A 22,595-nucleotide genomic window follows, 5' to 3' on the forward strand; every position below is an offset into this window, starting at 1 on the left:
AGCAGTGTACGGCAATGCTGCAATTGATAGGGAGTACAGTTGGACAATGGATAAAGAAAGTTACAGCCTCAGGAAACAAAGAAACAGAGTTACATGATCAGCAATGTCCTGTCACAGTCACCAGTAATCATTGCCTAATCCACCCTAGAGTCCAGACCTGGCACCCACAGACTTCCATCTCTTTGGGCCGCTTAAAGCTTCTCTGTGGGCAACACACTTTGAAGATTATGAGAGTGTCACCCATGCAGTGAAAATATTGCTACACCTACAGAATAAGAGCTTTTACCAACAGGGAATACATGCTCTTCCACAATGTTGGCATATGGCCATAGAACTTGATTGAGACTACGTAGAAAAATAGAATATGGACAAGACATGTTGATGTATATTGTCACCAAATTCTGACTCTTAACAATAAATATGTTCTGAGAAAAAAACATGTGGAGGAATTACTTATTGAACACCCCTCTTAAGGCTAGAAAATACAGATACAGTGAAGTTACTAGCCAACAGCTGTGGCGGACAAAATAAAAGTCAAGTTATGATTGCCTTGCAGTGTACTTGGTTCACTCAAAATTGTTCGCAAGATGTAAATCATGTCAACCTTGTTTTTCTAGGTGTAGACCATTCAAATGTTCCTTCCAGTCACATATTTGTCCAGATTGAAAAAAAAAAAGTATGTTAAAAAAGTACTATTTTGAACCCCTGTGATTATTATGACTTTTCAGGAGCTTTGAGATTGTTTATGAACTTGTATTGATGTAGAAGTTGCTGACTGGAAGGAATCTCTTAAAGATTCCATGAAACCTCCCTCTGCATGGCACTTTCAATTCAAACCTTCAGCAAGAATATTAATTAAAAAGAAAGGTCAGAGCTCTATTACTATTCATATGGAATAAAGTTAAATAATGATACAAGATGTGGTAAAAGTATTGCAATAAGGGTGATCTTGGATGGGAGTAAAACAGCAGGGATATGTAATGGTGTTATGATAACACCAGAAAAAAAAGAAAGAGGTAACAGTCATGGACAAGGTTGAATGGACGTTAATGAACTTTTATTCTACAAGAATGTCTTCAAACAGTGGTCTGGAGTTGAACTGGATGAAGAATCTGATGTCAGAAGGATCTACCTGATGAGGCTGAAGAGCAGATCAGTATTTGATGTAAAAAGTAGTGGTCTTATAATGGTGCACTATTTTAATATAAAGTTGCTGACGATTGTTAAAAAAATTAATTAGCTGGTATGTACTATGTTATTATTCCTGTGGTAACTATCAATATTGTAGCAGGAATAAATATTATGAAATGTCTATGTTATTTTTCATTTGCTCCCCTCACTTTAAAACCAAAGCATTTCCAGAAACCCTTATGCCCACATTACAGTTGCAAAAGTCTTTACATTCAAAGTAAACTATTCATTTTAAATAAAAATACTGTAGTGTGATTTATGGGACATACAAATACAAATCCAGAATACAAAAAAGTAATTCATAACTACTAATAAAAGCTAAATAACAATTAAGTGACAGTTTTTTCTCATTACTGAAAATTTTTGTTACATGAAGATAACGGAATTTGGGAACAGTCGACTCTTATCCTTTCAGATGAAGATGTGAAACTGCCTGTGGCTCTTCCTTTCATCTATCTGTACTTTAATACACCAACCTTAATAATTAAAATGTCCAGGTTTACAGCCAACAGTAATTGATCCAACAAAAATATCATTACGGATAGCAAAACAGAAAACATGCACACACAAATAAAGAAAAAGTGTAAGTGGGATAGAAGAAATCATGGAAATTGTAAATGTGAATAGCCTAACAGACATTTGAACATTGGCCCTTACGGATGGTGGAGACCAGTGCCTTAACCACTGTGCCACTTTGCTTGGTCTTAGCCCATATACAAGAGGCTCTCAAGTTTCCAGTTTTGGTTCCAATGTTCATACGAAAATATATAGCTTCCAATGACTGCCCTAATCAGCTGTAATTATTCACAAGTGTAGTGTTTGACAAAGAACGCTGCGCAGCTGCACAAAGAGATAATTTAAAGCCTTCCCCTACTTACACAACCCAACAATGTACCAGTGTATGTTTATATGCTAAGTTTAAACCTATAGGTCTGCAACAATTGTGCTCTTATAGTGTTACTGAAAAGTTATGAATTTAGGAAACTGTGGAAAATCTAATAAATTATCTTCCTATTTTTAAGAGTGTCACTTTATAATGACGGATGATAGATACAGCCAGAATTTGTATGAAGATTTGATTAAGGCAATCAAGTTCACTGTACTACAGGCAGCACATAGGAAATGACTATATTTCTTTAGTGTATTTTTAACCAAGCAGTTTGTGTGTTTCCACATGTGAACTGACAATTATGTTGTATTATTGCAATTGTATTGGCTGTTACATTAGACAATGTATGAAAAGCCCTAAGCAGAACAATAACACTTTTGTTATATATTCTGTCCTAAGTAATAAGAAATACACAACCTCACAGTCACATAGCCTCTGTCTCCTGACATGTTACAGATAGATGGACACACACACACACACACACACACACACACACACACACACACACACACACACACACACACGGGGAGGGAGAGAGAGAGAGAGGGAGGGGGAGGGGGAGAGAGAGGGAGGGGGAGAGAGAGGGAGGGGGAGAGAGAGGGAGGGGGAGAGAGAGGGAGGGGGAGAGAGAGAGAGAGAGAGAGAGAGAGAGAGAGAGAGAGAGAGAGAGAGAGAGAGAAGGAAATTAGAAATACACAAAAGAAAATACTTATTTGGAACTCTGACAGCATGCAACAAGAGATTATTAGATGCTTCTTCCAAATTCCCATCAACACGAGCCTTTCTTACTCCATGCTAATTAATACGGCATTTGTCTGGAGAGTTTCCCGGAATAGACCAGATTGAGGCAACAGTCTTAAGGCATTGAGTCAAACTACAGTTTGCAGATAAGAAAACTGCTCAGTGCAGTTCACTTAGAAATGATATCCACTAGCAACGAGCAGTACCTCGAGACTGCACCGTTCTTCATGGTCACTAGCCTACTGCAGGATACCACTGACCAGACAACACCGGCACTAACTACAAACCCATACTGTACTGCAATGGTTTAAATTAAGATCTGACAATATTTGCCCCTACTTTTTGCTGAATCGTATTCGTAAGCAGCAGGGTCTGAATGTAATAGCCTCGCACAGATGGGGGCCTGCTGAACACTATTGCCTGCTCGCCTGAAGATAGCTGCCAGGTTCCCTGGAAATGTTTTCACAAACACTGTTTTATTCACAAGGGTCTTCACTGAACAGATATTTCTAGAATGCCACCGATTCAAAAATGCAAAATACTATTACTAATAACAATCATCTCACTGCACACAGGAAAGAAGTCCATATTATTCTACTCTAGATTAAAAACATAATTTATGCTTATCTTACTGGCACATTGACGCTCACTCTCTCGGAAAGCTTCAGCTCACAGAATGGAAGAATGCACAAGAAAAATCTCTCTTTTACAATGCTCTACATTGTTTTTACATGTGCACATTCAGAATGATTTGTGCTTTTCTTCTTTACATTTTACCTATTGCTCTGCAAGCAATACTCCCTCTTCTACACCACACATTCGCTACTTAAAAGAAAGCTGTCAAATTTGTGTGCCTTAAAAGTCCATCTACGTATACTTCCTTGTGGAAATTGATGGCACAACACAACACAGAAATGTTCATGTTCATTCCTCCTGTATCACCACATTCATAAAATGAGCCTAGTGAGGTCATCCTTCCAATGATTGATTAGTTACAAAGAAAATTTTGCAATCCACATACACTGATTATCATAAAAATAGCTGCACCCAGAAGAATCTTACTGATGCACTGCAAGCTGGGTGTTTATTTTGCACATCAACTATGGCAATGATTACATTTGCATGGTTAGCTGCACTCATCAAATGTGGGAGGGGCCTTTATGTCATATCTACAATTTGGTACAAAAGGGCCCCAAATGGCTTTGCCAGCCAGTTAGACAGTGGGTTGCCTAGTTATACAAGTTCGAGAGAGGCTTCATCGTGGGACTCTGAGACGTCAGGTGGTCCTGCAACCGGTGGCCTTGCCATTTGCAAGTGCCGCCATTCATGTCTTATTCTGAAAGGATAAAACTCGTCGTCATACTGCTGCCACCTCCTGAGCAAGCCTTGAAGCTGTGGATACTCTGCCACGGCCAGTGGCAGTGCCGCACCTCTTCCCGATCTAGAATGTGTGGGGTGCCGTGGAGCGTGTCACCAGAATTCCACCTCCACCCACCAGTCTGCGGAAACTACGCACAAAGGTGCAAGCATCACAGACTGGAGTACATAGGACCACATCCGAAACCTGTACAGTGCCATGCCACGACATCTGGGTGCTTGTATTCAGAACTGTGAGGGCCCTTATGGCATACTAACACATACATTTTGTGGCCCTATAGTGCAGTAAACATTGGACCTTCAAAGCCAAAAATCTAACTATGTTATTCCTGTGGTATTATCTACCCCTGCCTGTCAACAATAATCACAATCTGCCTCCTCCTTCAGGGTGCAGGTCTTTTTATGACAACCAGTGCACGTATTACTAGTAGCCTCTATATTGCAAACTCTGGTGGCTTATTTTATTGGAATCCCAGCATCTTGTAGAAAATGACAAATTACTCAAATAATTTTGCATCACCTGTACATCTGTCAATGTTTCTGGGTGTGGATTTTAGGGAAGTGTGGAATGAAAAAACAACTATTTCAAACAAAATAATTTGAATGTGAATTAAAAAAAACCTAAATAAAGGCAGTCAGATAGTTAAAAAGTGTAAATCTTTGAACATCTGTGAAAAGAAACTGGTGTAATGTAACACTCATTATTGTCATTGTTCCACCGCATTCCTTGCAGTATCTTTGGATCCTCCTTGGCACACCATCCACGACGTGGCCAAATGATGCTGCTCCAGCTCATCTTTTCTCTGACGAAAGCCCTGCTGAGATCATCTAGTGTATGGGGAGGTCCACTGTGATGGTATGCTGCACATCATTTATTACAGGACATGGCAATCAGTCAATTCTTGCCTCAATAAGGAAGGCACTCATGATATGGGTGCAGAGTGTGTGTGTGTGTGTGTGTGTGTGTGTGTGTGTGTGTGTGAGAGAGAGAGAGAGAGAGAGAGAGAGAGAGAGAGAGAGAGAGAGAGAGAGACCATCATAGAAGACGAACATGTCACTGAAATGTTGACACTAAGGCTGTACAGTATGCCAGAGGTATTTGTCCCAACACTTCACAGTCCTCCAATTACTGTGGGTAGCAATGAGAGGCATCCAACATTTGCATAGAATAGTGTTCCAAATTGTGAATGATCCACTTCCCTACAGTACCTGTGAACAGCACACCTGAGACAAGTCCTGCTATCTTCAGTATCGAAAACCTAATGCCATGCACCCATGTTCTTTTCCATGTATTCCCTTGTCTACATTATTTGCAGGGTTTTTCCTGTCATTCATTACAGTTGCCTGGAGTTAAAAATCAATTGTGCAGAGCCAAGTCTTAATGTTTGGATCGACAGTCTTGCATGGTCTTTCTGATCATCTCCAGCTCTTAACTTTTTTTTATTTGTTAAAAAAGTGTCCACTAGCCATGAACTTCCATTTGCCTTATATCCAAGATACTCTCCCCCCTCCCCCATAAAAAAATTCCCCTCATTGTCATTGTGATACTTCAATTTCTGCCATTTTTATGAAATTCAGTACATGGCAAAAAGTCATTTCTTAAAAGCTATTTCCATCTCTATAATAAATTCAATGTATTTGAGACTGTTTTATTGTTCGCATTAAGGGTTTCAGCAAAGGGAAGAAATAACATCTTACCTTGATTATACGGCAAGGCGTGAGCAGTTTAATGCAGCAACATGTTTCTGCAGCACGATAAGCTTTTCGTTTCTTTCACGAGTGAGAGTGAGCGGCAGCCTAGGCATGCACATTCCTTGACAGCCACGCACTGTTTTTGTCACATTTATCTACCAAAACAACCACAGTTATTTGCTAAGCCAATAATAACTTAACTCTTTCCAATATTGCAACTGATATGTTAAGACTGCAGCACTACATCAATGGAAAAAGTCAGTACATTACAGAATTAATTATTGGCAATAGTCTACAGTTCACTGCATGCATCTCTGCCACAACTAACTTCACTAACATTAATAGTAGCATTTGTACTGAACAAGTGTAAAATGACGCTATAACCACCCCAGACATGCTCACCTCTAAAATCTATGTACTTGTAGGCATAGGAGGCATGTAAGCTACAGGTGTATCTGCGACCTCAAGATGGTGGGTGCATGGTGTAGGAAACTACATTTGGAAACTGAAGCTTCCTTACCTTGTGATTTGTCATCTCCTGCTTCAGATACACTCCCCCTGAAACAGACAGTAAGTGTGTGTGAAAACACTGTACTCTATAATACAGTCATTATCAAAATACATTCTTGGGTGGAAACAATTACAGCATCAGTCAAGTTATGCTGAAACGCGCCACTTATTGTAGAACATTGAGTACAGTGAAGCTGTGTGTTCAGCAACACAAAAGCAAAAGAAAGAAGGCCACCTGACTCACCTACGTGTGTGTGTGTGTGTGTGTGTGTGTGTGTGTGTGTGTGTGTGTGTGAGAGAGAGAGAGAGAGAGAGAGAGAGAGAGAGAGAGAGAGAGAGAGTTACGTAATTTCTAAGCATTGTAATTTCAGTAGTTTTCAGTGGTCGCTGTTACTGTTTATAAGGATACAGACAACGCTGTGGCAATGTCTCAGTATAAGATTTACCAGAAACTGTGACATGGTCACTGTTAAAATATGACACTTTAGTCAGTAAATTCAATGACCTATATGGCACAAACCAACTTCCTACAAATGTAAGAGGTCTTATTGAGAAATCTATACTACTACGTAAAGACAAGTCATAATTATGTCAATACAAAAATCTCAAAAATTTCTTGACTGATTTACATGATTTTTACACAATACTCTAATAAATGATTGGGTCAACAAAGGCTACCCATTTTTAAATGAATATCAAACAGCAACCTCATCATCAGCATCAGCAGCATATGTAAAATTATAATACATTATCCTGTACACATGAGAGTTGCAAATTTATTTTAGCTAAGTGTAGAAGATGAAGTACTTAATTAAAATTTGTGCCACAGCCCAGTCTCAGGCCTCTGTCTCCTCCCTACGTCTGCCTAGTATGCAGAAGACCTCAGTTCAAGTCTACACCATGTTGCAAATATTAATTCGTTGCTTCAGCTTCAATCCTTATTATTATCATAAACTTCATTAATAAAATATGTATTAGATGAAGAAAGACTGGAAAATAAATTTAATACCATACATCAAATAAAAATTTACAAACTATGTCGATGTATGAACACATTGACACAAATGGTTGCAGTTCAACACTATTGAGAATGTTTAAGCAAAAAACCTCAAATTCTTGACCAATTTTCTTCAAATTTTTACATGATACTCTGATTTTTACATGATACTCTGACCTATGGTTGGACATAGGACACACATGCTCTTGGGACTCTCAAAAACGTCTGGAGCAATTTACTTGAAATTTTTACACAATACTCTAAGTAAAGTTCTGACAGACCCAGGAGATGAACATTCAGATGGATATAGGCTACACATGTTTTAATACTTGAATTTATTTGTAATATATATAGGGGAAACATTGTTGGCAAAATCCTTTAAGAGTTCCTGACTGGGTTACTTTAAACTTTTACACAACACTGTAATAGACATTCGGATGCAAGCAGACAAATTTTTTATCCTATATACATTCTTTTCGATCATATTTTATTTGAAAATTAACTGTATACACAACAACGTGCCATACTGTTTTCTTCTCCACACTCAGTTTTCGTAGAAAACAGGAAAGCTGTTTATATGGACCACCAGCTTACGATCAGCCTACTGCTGCAGAATACAAATATGCAATAACAATAATAATAATAATAAGAAGAAGAAGAAGAAGAAGAAGAAGAAGAAGAAAGGCTCAATGGACAGAGAACAGGTTGGAAATGGACTTCGAGAGGGGGAAGGATGAGAGGGACAAAGAGAGGTGAGAGGAGGAGGAGGAGGAGGAGGAGGAGGAGGAGGAGGAGGAGGACGAGGAGGAATATTCAGTTTTGATACATTTTTACCAATTGTTAAGTATTGCCAGATTCACTTGTTATAAATATGTGAAAGACAGATTTGGAGGAAAATATATCACTCAATCAAAAAAGTTGTTGAATTATAATCACAACACAGCCTGTAACTCTACACACATGTAGTAAAGATAACAATATCTTTCTTTGGAGGACAATTCTTTTCTATGGCCATATTGCTCACATGAGCCCTACAAGGTTGAGTGATCTGATCTTCCACTACTTTCTCAAAAGAGACCCAGGGACATGTGATCCACTGAGACAGAAAATTGGATATAAACATTATGATCAAGAAGAAACTGCAATATCACCCTGGTTTCCAGGAAAAGTCAATACTCGCAATTGACAAAATGTGAACTGAAACAGGGAAGGAACAATATATGAAGCCAATGTGAGAATACTGGGCTAAAGTCAAAAGCAGAGTTGCAAGGAAAAGGAAAAGCACAGCTGAAACATCACAGTCTGTAGATGGTGGACACAACAGTAAGAAGATTATCAAGTACAGACTGTGGCAATATCTCAGATGTGTTCATATAAAGAAAGTTCAGTAATAATTTTTGATATTTGTAGTTCCCAGTCTGATGTAAGCGAGGGCTTGAAAGCTCACATTTGATCGTGATAAATAAAATAATAAACAGATACATAAATTGCTGCTAAAAAGAAAGTAAGTTCCTGCACATCATCTGTATACCTCTAATCACAGAAGTAACTCATCAAGTCCCGTTGTCTTTTCTTTATTGTTTAGGTTGATTAATGCACAACAGGTGAGCTACGAGTCAATCAACTGGAACAGCTCATCACATTGTGACAAAGTTGAGTAATTATCGAGTGTGACAAATTTGAACAAGTTTGCAGCAAACCGCAATTATGATTGATGTACTGAGAGCGCCGATTCACTCGACACCAACACATGTGGGAGTTCAAAGCTAGAGGCAATGACTGGAGTTGTCTAACGTGCTTTCCAAGTAGGGATGGGCAAACTTTTAAAAATTACCAATATATCAATATTAATAAAAGGCATCAATAATACAGGGGCAATAGTGTCAATACTTCAATGAGTTAGTCTATATAACCAGGAATTTTTTTTTAAATCAGCAAAGTCACAGAAATGCTTGACAAACATTTAAAAACTGACAAGTACTTTATTATATCCAACATTAACCAATAAAAGACACACAATATGCTATGAAATCAGTTATTTACAAAAAGGCTAATTAATGAAACCCGTGATCAGAAATTAACAGAACTCTCAGTCTGTTGCTATTGTCTGGCACAACCTGGTTTAATATGGAAGTAACTCTTTCAGACAAAACAGAAGATACTTGTGTGAAATATTTTTTGAGCCATTTCTGGCAAAATAGGTGTGAAATTACAACATTTCAGGCACCTTAGCCTTATTTTCCATTATATACAACTGCAGTAATGTGTGTGATTTTTGTACCAAGTGTACATTTCTTTCGACATGCTTCCATCTTTCCTTGAGCCAAGTAATGAGGAAGTAAGAAGTGAAGATGCCGCATGAAAGTTGGGAACAGGAAGTATTAGTTTCCACCATTCTCATACAATATTGTCAAGAAATTTGAGCCTTTTTCACTTTGTACCTGTCATTTGCAATGCCAGAAATGACACATGTGAGTAAGAAGCTTTCATGAATATGCAGTGCAGATACACACACATTCCAATCTGGTGCTCAAAACTGAGCCCATTGTAAGACAGTAGATGTCAAATTGCAAAGACTGGTAGTAGTTGGAATGGGCAAGAACTCTGCAAATGAGAACTATAGTGCCTACAAGTCAAGGAAAGACAGACAAAAATATTTTCAATATTCACTATTAAATATCGATTAATTGATACGTCTATACTATAAATGTGACAATATATATTGCCTTTATTTCAAGAAAATATTGATAATTTGATATATCGATATTTCAGCCCTTCCCTATTTCTAAGAAACAAAGAGCTTATGTGATGCAAGGAATGTCAGGATCCTATAAGAATATCCGAACACCTGCTTTTGTAATTCTGAGCTACAAAGACATCTGCCCATTTGGTGCAAGTGGTGTGAGGTGCCATGAACCAGTTTTGTGGTATTCACTGGCCTCATTGTTGCTTTCAAAGAGGAGTGCATAGCACAGAGCTCTGTACTGTACTGGTACCCAGCAACCCAGCTCAAGCAGCCAGCTGTGGTGGAACACTGCACACTTGACCCTGGGGAGCTTCACAACTCCCCTAACCACTTGTATCCATGACTGAGCAGCTATGGTAACTTTCTCTTCCTCTGATATCGCTGCATCATGAATAATACACTCGAAAAAAATTGGGACAACACAGGAGAAAGATACAGAGCGAGTGCTTCTAGAAGTACCTTGTATAACTACTTTTACATTCTTAACAGACATACAACATCGTAAGAGGAAGTAGAGTATGCTGAACCTCATAGTAGCATCACAGGACTTTTAGAGAACCACAATAACTGTTAGTAGTGTTTAATGCCAGAGAGATGTTGGTGGTACCCTACGGAACCATGACTGAACACAGGCACACACTTCTTCATCCAAAGCAAACTGATGCCCATAAATGTCTCCAAAACCGTGGATATCACATGAGGAGAGACATGGGAGGGATGGTATGGAGTATGCGTAAATGCTACCCAGGAAAATGTCTGCAGCATAGTCTAAACAACCTTGGCAAGATGTAAACAGATATTCAGTTGATAGATTATTTGGACTACGCTGCAGACATTTCACTGGGAAGCCCTTACACATCTTCCATACAATTTGGACCTTTCCCCATGTTATTTCCACATTTCTGGAGCCCTGCAGAAAGATATTTCCAACTGTTTATTTGCTTCAAAGATATGCACACCTGAGTATAATCGTGGTTCCACAAGCAACTGTAAACATTTTTCCATGAAGTCATTAACTGTCTTGACTCACAATGGCATAAATATATCACTAGTTATGGTGATCACTTTTGAAATAATAAACAGATTAGTTACTTTTTCCCACAGGTCTTGTTTTCATGTGACTGACCCTTACATACACATGGAGCAGAGATGAATGGGGACTCATTCTAGCAAAAATATGTACCGCAAATGGGAAGTCCAGTCACACAAGTGACTCCGACAAAGGATAGACTGTTATGACCGAGTGCCTCGGAAGGAGCATTTTGGAAAGAGAGAAGCTGTCCATTTGCTGCTGCCATCAACATCTAGGTTAAGTGGTTCAACAAGGACGAAGCCAAGACTAGGTCACAAGGTATTGAACGTCCACACCTCATCACAGAACATTGAGATCGGAGGCCTGCACACCCTGTGAAGAGGGACAGACTGATCAGTTGCACGTCTGATGACAGAGTACAAAGCTCGAGGAGGCACAAGTGGTTCTGAATCTCGTTTCTTATTACTTACGCGTGGTTGACAGTTGTGTCCAGATATGCCAACATGTAGGTAAACAGCTATTTGAAACTTGCACCGTGCCACAGACGCAGGCTGCTTGCGGCAGTACCGTGCTACGGGGTAGTGATCAACTGGGCTTCTATAATACGTGCGGTGGTAATCTAAGGCATGGTAACAGCTGTGGGCTATGTGAACATTACTGTCAGCCATCTGCATCCTTTTGTGCTCGTCGTCTGCCCTGACAGTGATGGCATCATCCAGCAGGATAAGTACCCATGTCAGAAAGCCAGAATAGTACAACAGTAGTTTATGCAAATTCATCTGATTTGAACCTGATGGAAAACACCATTGGTGGCTATTGTGGGGGTTTACAAGAACTCTTCTTTGAAAGTTGGCTCACCAGTAAACAGGACTGGCACCAGCCCCACAACCGCAAACTGTCAGCCTGTAGTTTAGAGGAACTGTGTGGCCTGTGCATAGACATCTGTTGACTTGTACCTCTGGAAACTTACCGAGGACCAGTCCGATCCAGTTCACGAACAGTCGCTGCCGTATTGCAGCTGGAGTAACACGGGGTTAAGCAGGTGGCCGTAAGGTCTTGGCTCATCAGTGTTTGAGCTGGCATGCTGCCTAAATTCACTCATATACAGTGCATTTGTACACAAGGTAGTCATGATACAAGAATTTTTTTTTACGAAATGCAGAAAGGGTTACAGATGAGCTTTGTATTGAAGGTACCACTGACAATGACGCTCAACACCTATAATTCTAATTCTTCGCTTGCAAATATAAGAAAACATCAGATGTAACGTGATTCTGTTATCAGAGATCATCAACTTGAATCATTCACAACCACCAGATATTATTTTATTTGCTATACTCTTTCATTCTGTTATCTACATGAAAGAACAGACTTAAAATTGCACATGAAATGGCACGATTATAGCACAGAAGACTTTAACACAATTTCACATGGGTTAGTAAAAACTAACTATTATGATGTTTAAGAGGGAAATCGAATATCTACATAGAAAAGATCTTCATACTAATATTCAGCCAGATGGTGCACAGATACCTGTTCATCCAGAACTATACTACATGCTATGCTTTGCTACACACTACACTACACAACACTAAAGTACTTTGCATCAGAACCAGACTGGATTTTCCATTGGTCTAGATGGTTAGTTCCCAGCATGAGGCGAAACACAGGATTCACAGGGGCCGAGCTGCTGTCACACTCCAGGTGCGGCGACTGGGAGCGAGACGGCTGTCAGAGTCTCAGGAAGTACTTTCTCTCCAAGGCTCATTTCCTCACTGCTTCCAGAAGGTGGCTGTAGCTAGATGTTCTGCCACGGCACATCTCATTATCATGATGTATGGTCCCTTATCGGTTACCTTGCTGATATTTTATGTGTCAGTGAGTTTGGCTTACACCACAATTCCTGATTCGTGTTGCATTTGCAAATGTGTTCCTGTCCTGGTCTGTAACATTTTGTCTAACGGCACATTCCCAGACAATGTTATCCAGGGGTGCCGATTGCTCCACATTCACAACTGTCTATGACGCACTGTCACATTTTTGGTAAGTAGCTGGGATAAGGACCATGCCCTGACAGGCAGTGTATAGCTAGCTTGGTGGGAAGGAAGTATGTTGTTTTATGTCAGGAACGAACTGGTAGGTTCTTCTCCGTATTTCTGCCTTGTCCCAGATTTCTTGCCATTCTCTTTATCAATGCATCCGTTTATTTCTTTATTTGATATGGCTCTCGTGCCCACTCTCCCCATCACTTTATCACACTTTTTGAGCCTCTCCTTCATAATGCTACATCTAGAGCTAGCAAGCCCAGTACCTCCACCAGCAACAGTGTTGTTCGACACACGCCTGTCATGCTCAAGAGTACATTCCTCTGTGCTTGCTGTAGAGCTTGTGCTATCCTTACTTTAGTGGCTCTATGAGCCCAAACAGTTGACCCATACCCCAGGATAGCAAGTAAGAGTGTGTTGTGGTACATTCTTATTGCACTTAGTGGCAGCTGAAAACTTCTTTAGCTTTTGCTCTTTTATTTGGGATTTTAATGTCTCTCTGGCTGGCAGGAGATTTCTTTGTGTGCATGGAAGTTCAGCTTTTTGACGATGTTAATTCTGAAGTAACTTCATACTGCTTTTCTTTTCACAGGTTGGTTTTTTTATTCTAATTGTGAGATTTCTAGTTCACTTCCTTTTAATCACATATAAACTGTTTTGTGCAGAGCTATCATTAGTTTGCTTCCTAAGCAGAAGTTCCTTAGTTTTTCAAGAACTACCTTACTATTTTCCTCTAACTTAGCCATTGTGTTAGCAGATATCATAATTATCAGATTGTCTGTGTAAGTGATGCAGATTCCAGTGTTTGTTACTCTCTGAAGCTAGTTCAACAATGGTCCTATGCCAACATCCCAGAACTCTGGGCAAAAGCAGAGCCCTGTCGGCAGCCTTTTGTGATGTATAACATTTTTCTTTCCATGACATTCTAATTACACCTGTCTGCCTGTGCAATCATCTCTGAGATCGTTATACACACCTCAAAACATTTCTGAAACTTCATGTTTGGCACAGTTTTCAGCTCACTCAGTGATTCGTTTTTAATCACACCTGTGCTTGTAAAAAGACCGGTTTTTTAAAGTTTTCTTTATTTTTGTAAACAGAAGAAAATTAAACTGGGGAATGTCTAGCGAATATGAGCTTTGGGCACCATTAGAACGTCGTCTATTTTTGTCAAAAATTTACAAATAAACAACGAAACGGGATCAGATGCATTATTGTGATTCAAAAACGACGAACTGTAGTTCCACCGTATGGCAAGAATTAGTGGTGCACCATGCAATTAAAACAGAAGAACACGCGTTTCATCGCACTTTTCGACCTTTGTTTCCGGTTTTGGCGATTTAGAATGTTGACTGGAGCGTAGTTGGAATGTCATGCACGTCTCATCAGCCGTTATGGCACGTTTAAGTAGTTGCGCATCGTTGATGACCTCAGCAACTTGCATTCGCCGTTGTAGCTGTGAAGAATAAGCAGAGGGAACTTGGGTCGGTTAAGACACGCCTCCACAGATGGCGGCCACGTCTGTGTGGTGCACTACCCGCACGGTGACACACTTGTGTGTGTGTGTGTGTGTGTGTGTGTGTGTGTGTGTGTGTGAGGAGCGGCGGCGGTGGCGGCCAGCCAATGACGGGGTTCCGTCGCGATCGATAGCGCGGGAGTTGCAGTCCCACGGTGGGCATCCTACAAGTTAATACAAGAAATACACGTCCAACTATTTTCCTAGTTTTTTGAACTGTTTCTCTGCTACAGTGTTTCTCACCTATAGGTAATTATCCTCTGAGGAGAAAAACAAAAAGGTTCGATTGTAGGCCGGTCATAAAACTACGTTATTTTTAAAAGATCATTACTATTGTCACTATTTGTGATTAACTGATTACATGAACTACTGACAATTACACATTTTCTTTCAAATACTAACATTAGCGCTTCTCACATAGCCCAGCCAATATACACATAGTTTGTAATATGTATTTTTGACACTAAATGCCTTCTCCGAGTTAGTGGACCACAAATTGCATCATTATTCAGTTGCCAACAGGTAAGTGAAATAATTTGTAGGATAATGTAATGGCTGCAACATTTCTGTAGGGCCTAGACAGCATTATTATTATTACTATTATTATTATTATTATTATTATTATAAACGTACAGACAGCTAAAGGGCAACGCGAAGTGTCCACTTGTCACATTTTCTCAGGTGCCACACTCCATCTTCTCGCTATTCATTTTCTTCTTTCTTCAGAGTAAGTTGCTCCTGTCTCTTGGCTCGGACTCCACTCGCTTGAACTTTTGTGTCTTCCATACCCCAGCTCCTTCAAGGCGATCCACTTCGTGTTCTTAATGCTTCCTGCGTATTCTAAGATCAGTTTACGTTGTCGGATGTCCGGTTTTCTGTTTATGTGTCCGCAAATTTTCAGTCGGCGTTTGTTCATGTCATGTACTACGTTACATATCTCTTCGGTCTCTTGTCTACTCCGCAATCTGTGGCCGTCTTCTGTCTTATTGGGTCCTAGGATTTTTCTGATCATTCTCCTCTCTACTTTCTTGATATTTTCTAGTCCACCTTTCCTATCAGTCAGCAAAGTTTATGATGCATAATAGGTTTCTGGTTTGATGACAGTGTTGTAATGTCTCCCATTCACATTACGTAATAGGCATGATTTGCTTTATACGTTTATGGTCTCTAAGAACGCTCTAGACATATGTAGATTTATCTTTTCATGGCTACGCATCAATATTATTATTATTATTATTATTATTATTATTATTAATGTTGTTGAAACTTCCTGGCAGATCGAAACTGTGTGCCAGACTGAGACTCGAACTCGGGACCTTTGCCTTTCGCGGGCAAGTGGTCTACCAACTGAGCTACCCAAGCACGACTCTCGCTTTACTGGCAGAAGAAAAGCTGTGAGGACGGGGCGTGAGTCGTGCTTGGGTAGCTCAGTTGGTAGAGCACTTGCCCGCGAAAGGCAAAGGTCCCGAGTTCGAGTCTCTGCCCAGGACACAGTTTTGATCTGCCAGGAAGTTTCATATCAGCGCACACTCCGCTGCGCAGTGAAAATCTCATTCTGGATTATTATTATTATTGTTGTTGTTATTATTATTATTGGCAGTGGTCAAACACAAAGCATTCGCAGCCTTTAAGTCTTCCAAGCTTTTTAGTTCAGAAGTGAGGAGTCGAGCAATGAAGTGATTTACAAACATAAGTATAGCACACAGATTTTAATTTCGTAGATTTTAAACGTTGCTGCAGGATGAGCGTGTGAAGCAAGTATCGCTAGGGAGAGAACTGGTGCAGATGTAGCATGTTCTGTAGTTCGTGTCCACACTACCTTGCTTCTCTGAATTGTACCTAGCACTCGCGATGCACTGAGAATTACTTCATCACTGTACAAACGTTATTAGGAATAAGCAGTACTAACTGTTTCACTGACTCATTAGGTCATGATTTAAAAAGACATCCACAAAAACTAAATACCATTTATCTTCCGCCATTTTAAAAATATAAGTGTTCAAAGAAAATTGATTTTAAGTTTAGTTAGGCGGTATAATGTTGATTATGGTGCTGTGGAGGGTGTTCACAGGCGAGTGACAGAAGGGGGCCGGGGGCTGAGGTACCAGTTAATATCTGATTGCACTCTGCGGTAATGGTCTCGGTGTCAGCAATCACTGCTCTGCTACGATCAGGTACTGGTTCAAATGCGTTTACTGCATTTACGCAACATTTCCTCGGTATTTTCAGAAATACTCACACTACGAACCGAAATACAAAGAATGAAAGTTCCACAACAATATTTATTTTGCATTTCGGCTTTCTACAGTAACCGTCCTCAAAATGGTGGCGCGACACGAAAAATCAGTTGCTACCACGACTACACAATAGCCCAAAATACGCCCTGCACTTGACGGTAATGGTATCGGAAACCTTCCCTATCTTGTTTTTGTAGGCTACTGTTATAAGGGCTTTCCATTTTTTAAAGCTCTGGAAGGGAGCAATACACCGAAGATTCATTCTTGTGAATTTCTTTTCTGTTGACAGCAATCTCTCACGGAGAAATTGAGTTCGCACATGTCCTGATGCAGTGGCAACATTTACTGGAACTAAAAAAAGGGTTAAAGCGAGCGAGCTGTTTCTCCTTCTGTGAAATTCACACATTGCATGATACACAGGGAGGCATTGACTTATAAAGTAGTGCAATCGGAATCCAATGAAACGCAGAACGATGCAACCAGTGTTTCAAATTTTGGTAAAGCACGAGTTCTAAACAACGGGCCGTTTTCCATTCTTTACGGGGAGTTTGGTCCTACTCGTGATTCGCTTCTATTGCACTCGGAGGCACGTCACTTGTCTCGTGGTGAAGTTCTTCGTAGCGTTGTTGCACTAAAGGAAGAACTCTTTTTCCTATTGAACAGGAGTCCTACACTCGCGGTTCTATTTCTGAAAGAAAAATTGATGAAACATAGTACTGCTTGGTCGACGTTTTTCACGTCCGAAATAGTAATATTTTTCTACGCGAGGAAGTGCTTGCGTTTAAGAGAAGACTTGGACTTTGAAAAACAAAGGTGGGGAAGAGTGACTGCGACATGGTATTTTGTCTCAATGATTTCGTGAAGGAAAAGGGATTTGATGTAGGCAAAAGTCGTACGACTGGAGTACTACATCTCCAAAACCTCCGTCAACGACTCGAAGATAATTTCCCAGAAGCTTCATCTGATTATACGTGAACCCACGACCTGTTCGATACTATCATAGTAGATCACTATTCAGACCCTTGTCAACATGAGGCGCTAGTAGAACTCTGAAGTGACAAGTCTCTAAGATATCTGAGTGCAAACTCGGAATCATTATCCCGATTTGGGAAGGTCAGAGGACGTGTAATTACCCTTCGCAACAACTACCGCGGTGCGAGTCAACATTTTCCGCAATGGCATTTATCGAGACGAAATGACGATCTCGACTACATCTGCAAATGGGATCTGAGAGTTGCTGTTTCAGAGATATAAGCTCAAGGAAACACATCACACTGAAGTGCGAATGTCAGAAAATTTCCAAATTTGAACAGTGTGCATTTTTGTTACTGTTTATTTCCTTTTTGGATGATCACTTGAAATGAGAGTTTTAAACTGGCGTCTAAATGATAACTATTGTTCTATCATCATTTGTTCGTCATGATCTTTGAAAGATTAAAACATCCTAAATGGTTTAGAGTAATATAAATGGAAAGAGTTAAAGTTTAACTAATTTGTGAACCATTTTGAAGAATATAGGCGCCAATAACTGCATGCCCCACGTGCGCGCACACGCACGCGGAAATACAAAAAACATTGTTATTTATGCACTGGTTGTAATCGTTAAATTTCACCGCCTTTGTTAAATAATACAATTGTATGTTAATTTTTTTTAAAATTAACTCTGGTGCGCTTGAAGGGCACATTACTATTATTATTAGTATGCCGGCCGTTGTGGAAGAGCGGTTCTACGCGCTTCAGTCCGGAACCGCGCTGCTGCTACGGTCGCAGGTTCGAATCCTGCCTCGGGCATGGATGTGTGTTATGTCCTTAGGTTAGTTAGGTTTAAGTAGTTCTAAGTTCTAGGGGGCTGATGACCTGAGATGTTAAGTCCCATAGTGCTCAGAGCCTATTATTATTATTATTATTATTATTATTATTATTATTATTATTATTACTGACAGTTGAAAAAATTAGAGGGGAGTAAATACATATTATGAGCCGTTTTTGTGCTAGTATGAGAAGCGTTGAGGAAGGAAAGAAAATGGGAGGCGAGCAAAGCAACGTTTTAGACAGGGGGCGCGAGGGAGAACGTTTGACAAGCGCTGTTCTATAGCATCACACGCCACGCTCGTGTTTCGTGCGTGCGTCCTACCCGTTACGGACGGATGTCGAGATAACTGGCGTTTCCTACACGCTGTCAGCAGATGCAGTTTGCTGTGATATATATTAATTCCTCCGTCTATCTAGATGGTTACACTAGTAGTCAGTGTATCAGACTTTATGTACTTTTTGTCTGCTTAACACAATGACTGTGTTTAGACATTTCAAGTAGTTACAGTTTCCGTTAAGTTCCTCCTGCTCTTACAGATCGCCCTATTCACATAATGGGAGGAATTGAACGAATCTGGAATACTTTAGAGAGATTTTGACGATAATTATTCAGTTGTTCTTAATGAGAATGAAGATTCAATGAATGTACGAATTAATGTTGTTATGGCTCCGAGGACGACTCCAGTGACAATGACATCACTAGACCTGTAAAGAAGCGTTCGGTGGCAGTTTATTCAAATGATTCTGCCAATAATGATGAAGATGGTTCTGTTCCTGTGGCTGATTCAAGAATATACATGGAGAAGTCACTTGGTAAGGCACAAGGGGGAGATTCAGCAGTACATGGGTAAATAAAATACGCAGCAGGATGGCCGTAAACAACTGCAGGAAGTAGCACAAGACATGTTTGGAGGCAAAAGTGAAATCGGTACAAGGAGGAGAGGTTAAATAGTGATATGAATGTAATTATTTTGTCATTGGAAGTATTAAGGACGAGAAAAGCTACACGATTTCTAGAGCATCCACCGGGTACGAGGAGGCACCTGCACTATTTGAGAGTTGCGTTTCTCGTTCGCAGGGTGCTGTGCTGAAGGGAACAGAATGACATCAGTGCGTCAACTGACCTTTAACATGACTGCTGCCAATCTTGCAAAGAGGTGCCTTACGCTGCGACCCACCCGTTTCGATGAGCTTCGGAATACTACTGTCCGACTGATGTAACTTGTCAAACTTCATGCGTGGGAACTTTTAAGTGTTCCATTATCAGCACCCGCACTAAACATTGATATCAGCAGCTCATTTCCGGTGGATGTAATATCGCTGATATTCTATAAGGTTCCGGTCGGAGTAATCCCAGCTAGACCACAGTCCAAGACAATGAGCAGCGAACTTCCCACATGTTGAACAGGGCGACCGACGAAGGCCCGTAACATTATTCCATATAAAATAATGAGCTGTGTTTAAGGTTGGTGACTTATTTCAGAATTATCGTTAGGTGCATGTATATGTATACGATGCAGTGTGCAGTTTGATTTACACACGCGATTAAATTTAATCGTCGCCCGCGGAACCTGATGTAACGAATCCCTTTCACTCGTCCCATTGCCGCAAATACGAGAGAAAATTCACCGCCACGCGCCATCTGACAATGCTGCCACTGTACGAAAACATCTACATACGAGGGTAAAGTATTAATTATCACTTCGAAAAACTAGTTCCGTCATTTTCGTTTGCTTGCAGGTACGTCTACATCTACATGGATACTCTGCAAATCACATTTAAGTGCCTAGCAGAGGGTTCATCGAACCACCTTCACAAATGTCTGTTGTTCCAGTCTCGTATAGAGCTCTGATTTTCCTTATTTTATCATGGTGATCGTTTCTCCCTATGTAGGAGGTCGGTGGCAATACAATATTTTCGAATTCGGAGGTTGGTGATTGGAATTTCGTGAGGAGATTCCACCACAATGAAAACGCTTTTGTTTTAATGATGTCCACTCCAAATCTTGAACCATTTCAGTGACACACTCCCCTCTATTTTGCGATAATACAGGAAGTGCTGCCGTTCTTTGAACGTTTTCGGTGTACTCTGTCAGTCCTATTGGCGGCCTGCCAATAAAACGCAGTCCTTGGTTGGCCTTCCCCACAACATTTTCTGTGGGTTCCTTCCAATTTAAGTTGTTCGTAATTGTAATTCCTAGGTATTTAGTCGAATTTATGGCCTTTAGATCTGACTGATTTATCGTCTAAGCGAAGTTTAAGGGATTATTTTTAGCACTCATGTGGATGACTTCACACTTTTCGTTATTTAGGGTCAATTGCCAAATTTCGCACCATACAGATATCTTTTCTAAATCGTTTTGCCATTTGTTTTGATCTTCTGACGACTTTATTAGCTGATAAACGACAGCATCATCTGCAAACAATCGAAGACAGCTGCTCAGATTGTCTCCCAAATCGTTTATATAGATAAGGAACAGCAAAGGGTCTTTAACAGTACCTGGAGGAACGCCAGAAATCACTTCTGTTTTACTCGATGACTTTCCGTCAATTACTACGAACTGCGACCTCTCTGACAGGAAATCACGTATCCACTCACATAAAAAGGCGATATTCCATAAGCACGCAATTTCACTTTCTTCGAGGTAATTCATAATGTTCGAACACAATATATATGTCCCAAAGTTCTGCTGCATATCTGCGTTAATGAAATGGGCCTGTAATTTAGTGGATTACTCCTAGAACCTTTCTTGAATATTGGTGTGATCTGTGCAACTCTCCAGTCACTGGGTACGGATCTTCCGTCGAGCGAACGGTTGTAGTAGATACGTATGGAGTTATTGCATCAGCATACTCTGAAAAGAACCTAACTGATATACAGTCTGGACCACAAGAATTCCTTTTATTAAGTGATTTGAGTCGCTTAACTACTCCGAGGATATTTACTTCTACGTTACTGATGTTGGCAGCTGTTGTTGATTCGAATTCTGGAATATTTACTTCGGAAGGCTGTGTTTAGTGAGTCTGCTTTGGTAGCACTGTCGTTAATATTGTTATCGCGCAGAGAAGACATTGATTGTGCCTTGCCCCCTAGCATACTTCACATACGAGCAGAATCTCTTGGGATTTTCTGCCAGCTCCCGAGACAAAGTTTCGTGGTGGAAACTGTTATAAGCATCTCACATTGAAGTCCGCGCTAAATTTCGAGCTTCTGTAAAAGATCGCCAATCTGTGGGCTTTTTCATCTGCAATCTGGGGGATTTCTCATCTGTTTAAATTTGGCATGTTTGTTTCCTTGTCTCTGCAACAGTGTTCTGACCCATTTTGTGTACAAAGGAGGATCAGCTCCGTCGTTTGCTAATTTATTTCGCATAAATATCCCAACTGATGCCGATACTATTTGTCTGAATTCAAGCCATATCTGGTCTACACGTAACTGTGTGTTGGACCGGATCTCTAATGCAGGACCGTTGCCTTTGGCAGGCAAGTGCTATACCGAATGAGCTGGCTGAACCCAATTTCTCGCTTATCGTGAGTAGTCGCCTCACCGTTAGGCTATCCGAACACGTGTCACGGTCAGGCCAAATATTCCCCTACAGGCACATTGCACAGTACTTCTGAACATGTGCGCTGCAATATCGCGTCGACCCACAACCCGCCCTCGCAGTTTTACTTCTGCCAGTACCTCGTTCTGGGTATAAGTCTTCTCGGTTTGTCCTTTTAATAAGTTGATAGTGACCAAACACACACGTTCTTCTCGCTTTCTTGATGAATTTCATTTACTTGCTGAGCATCGTTCCTGTAACAGAA

The 22,595-nt window shown here is 40.4% G+C and overlaps 1 protein-coding gene across 2 annotated transcripts in view; it reads right to left on the reverse strand.

The window, feature by feature from the left end:
- LOC126284399 (proline dehydrogenase 1, mitochondrial-like) overlaps nucleotides 1-22,595 on the reverse strand; it is a 272,669-nt gene that overhangs the window by 54,781 nt on the left and 195,293 nt on the right. The window contains exons 3-4 of one of the 2 annotated variants that reach the window (XM_049983301.1): nucleotides 6,411-6,448; nucleotides 3,161-3,271 (exon numbers count right to left, since the gene is read on the reverse strand). In XM_049983301.1, the coding sequence (XP_049839258.1) occupies nucleotides 3,161-3,271; nucleotides 6,411-6,448 (149 nt within the window). The remainder of the gene's footprint in view (nucleotides 1-3,160; nucleotides 3,272-6,410; nucleotides 6,449-22,595) is intronic. The other variant, XM_049983302.1, reaches the window with a different exon arrangement.

Source organism: Schistocerca gregaria, chromosome 8 (assembly GCF_023897955.1).
Source record: "Schistocerca gregaria isolate iqSchGreg1 chromosome 8, iqSchGreg1.2, whole genome shotgun sequence".
In the NCBI taxonomy this organism is placed as follows: Eukaryota; Metazoa; Arthropoda; class Insecta; order Orthoptera; family Acrididae; genus Schistocerca; species Schistocerca gregaria.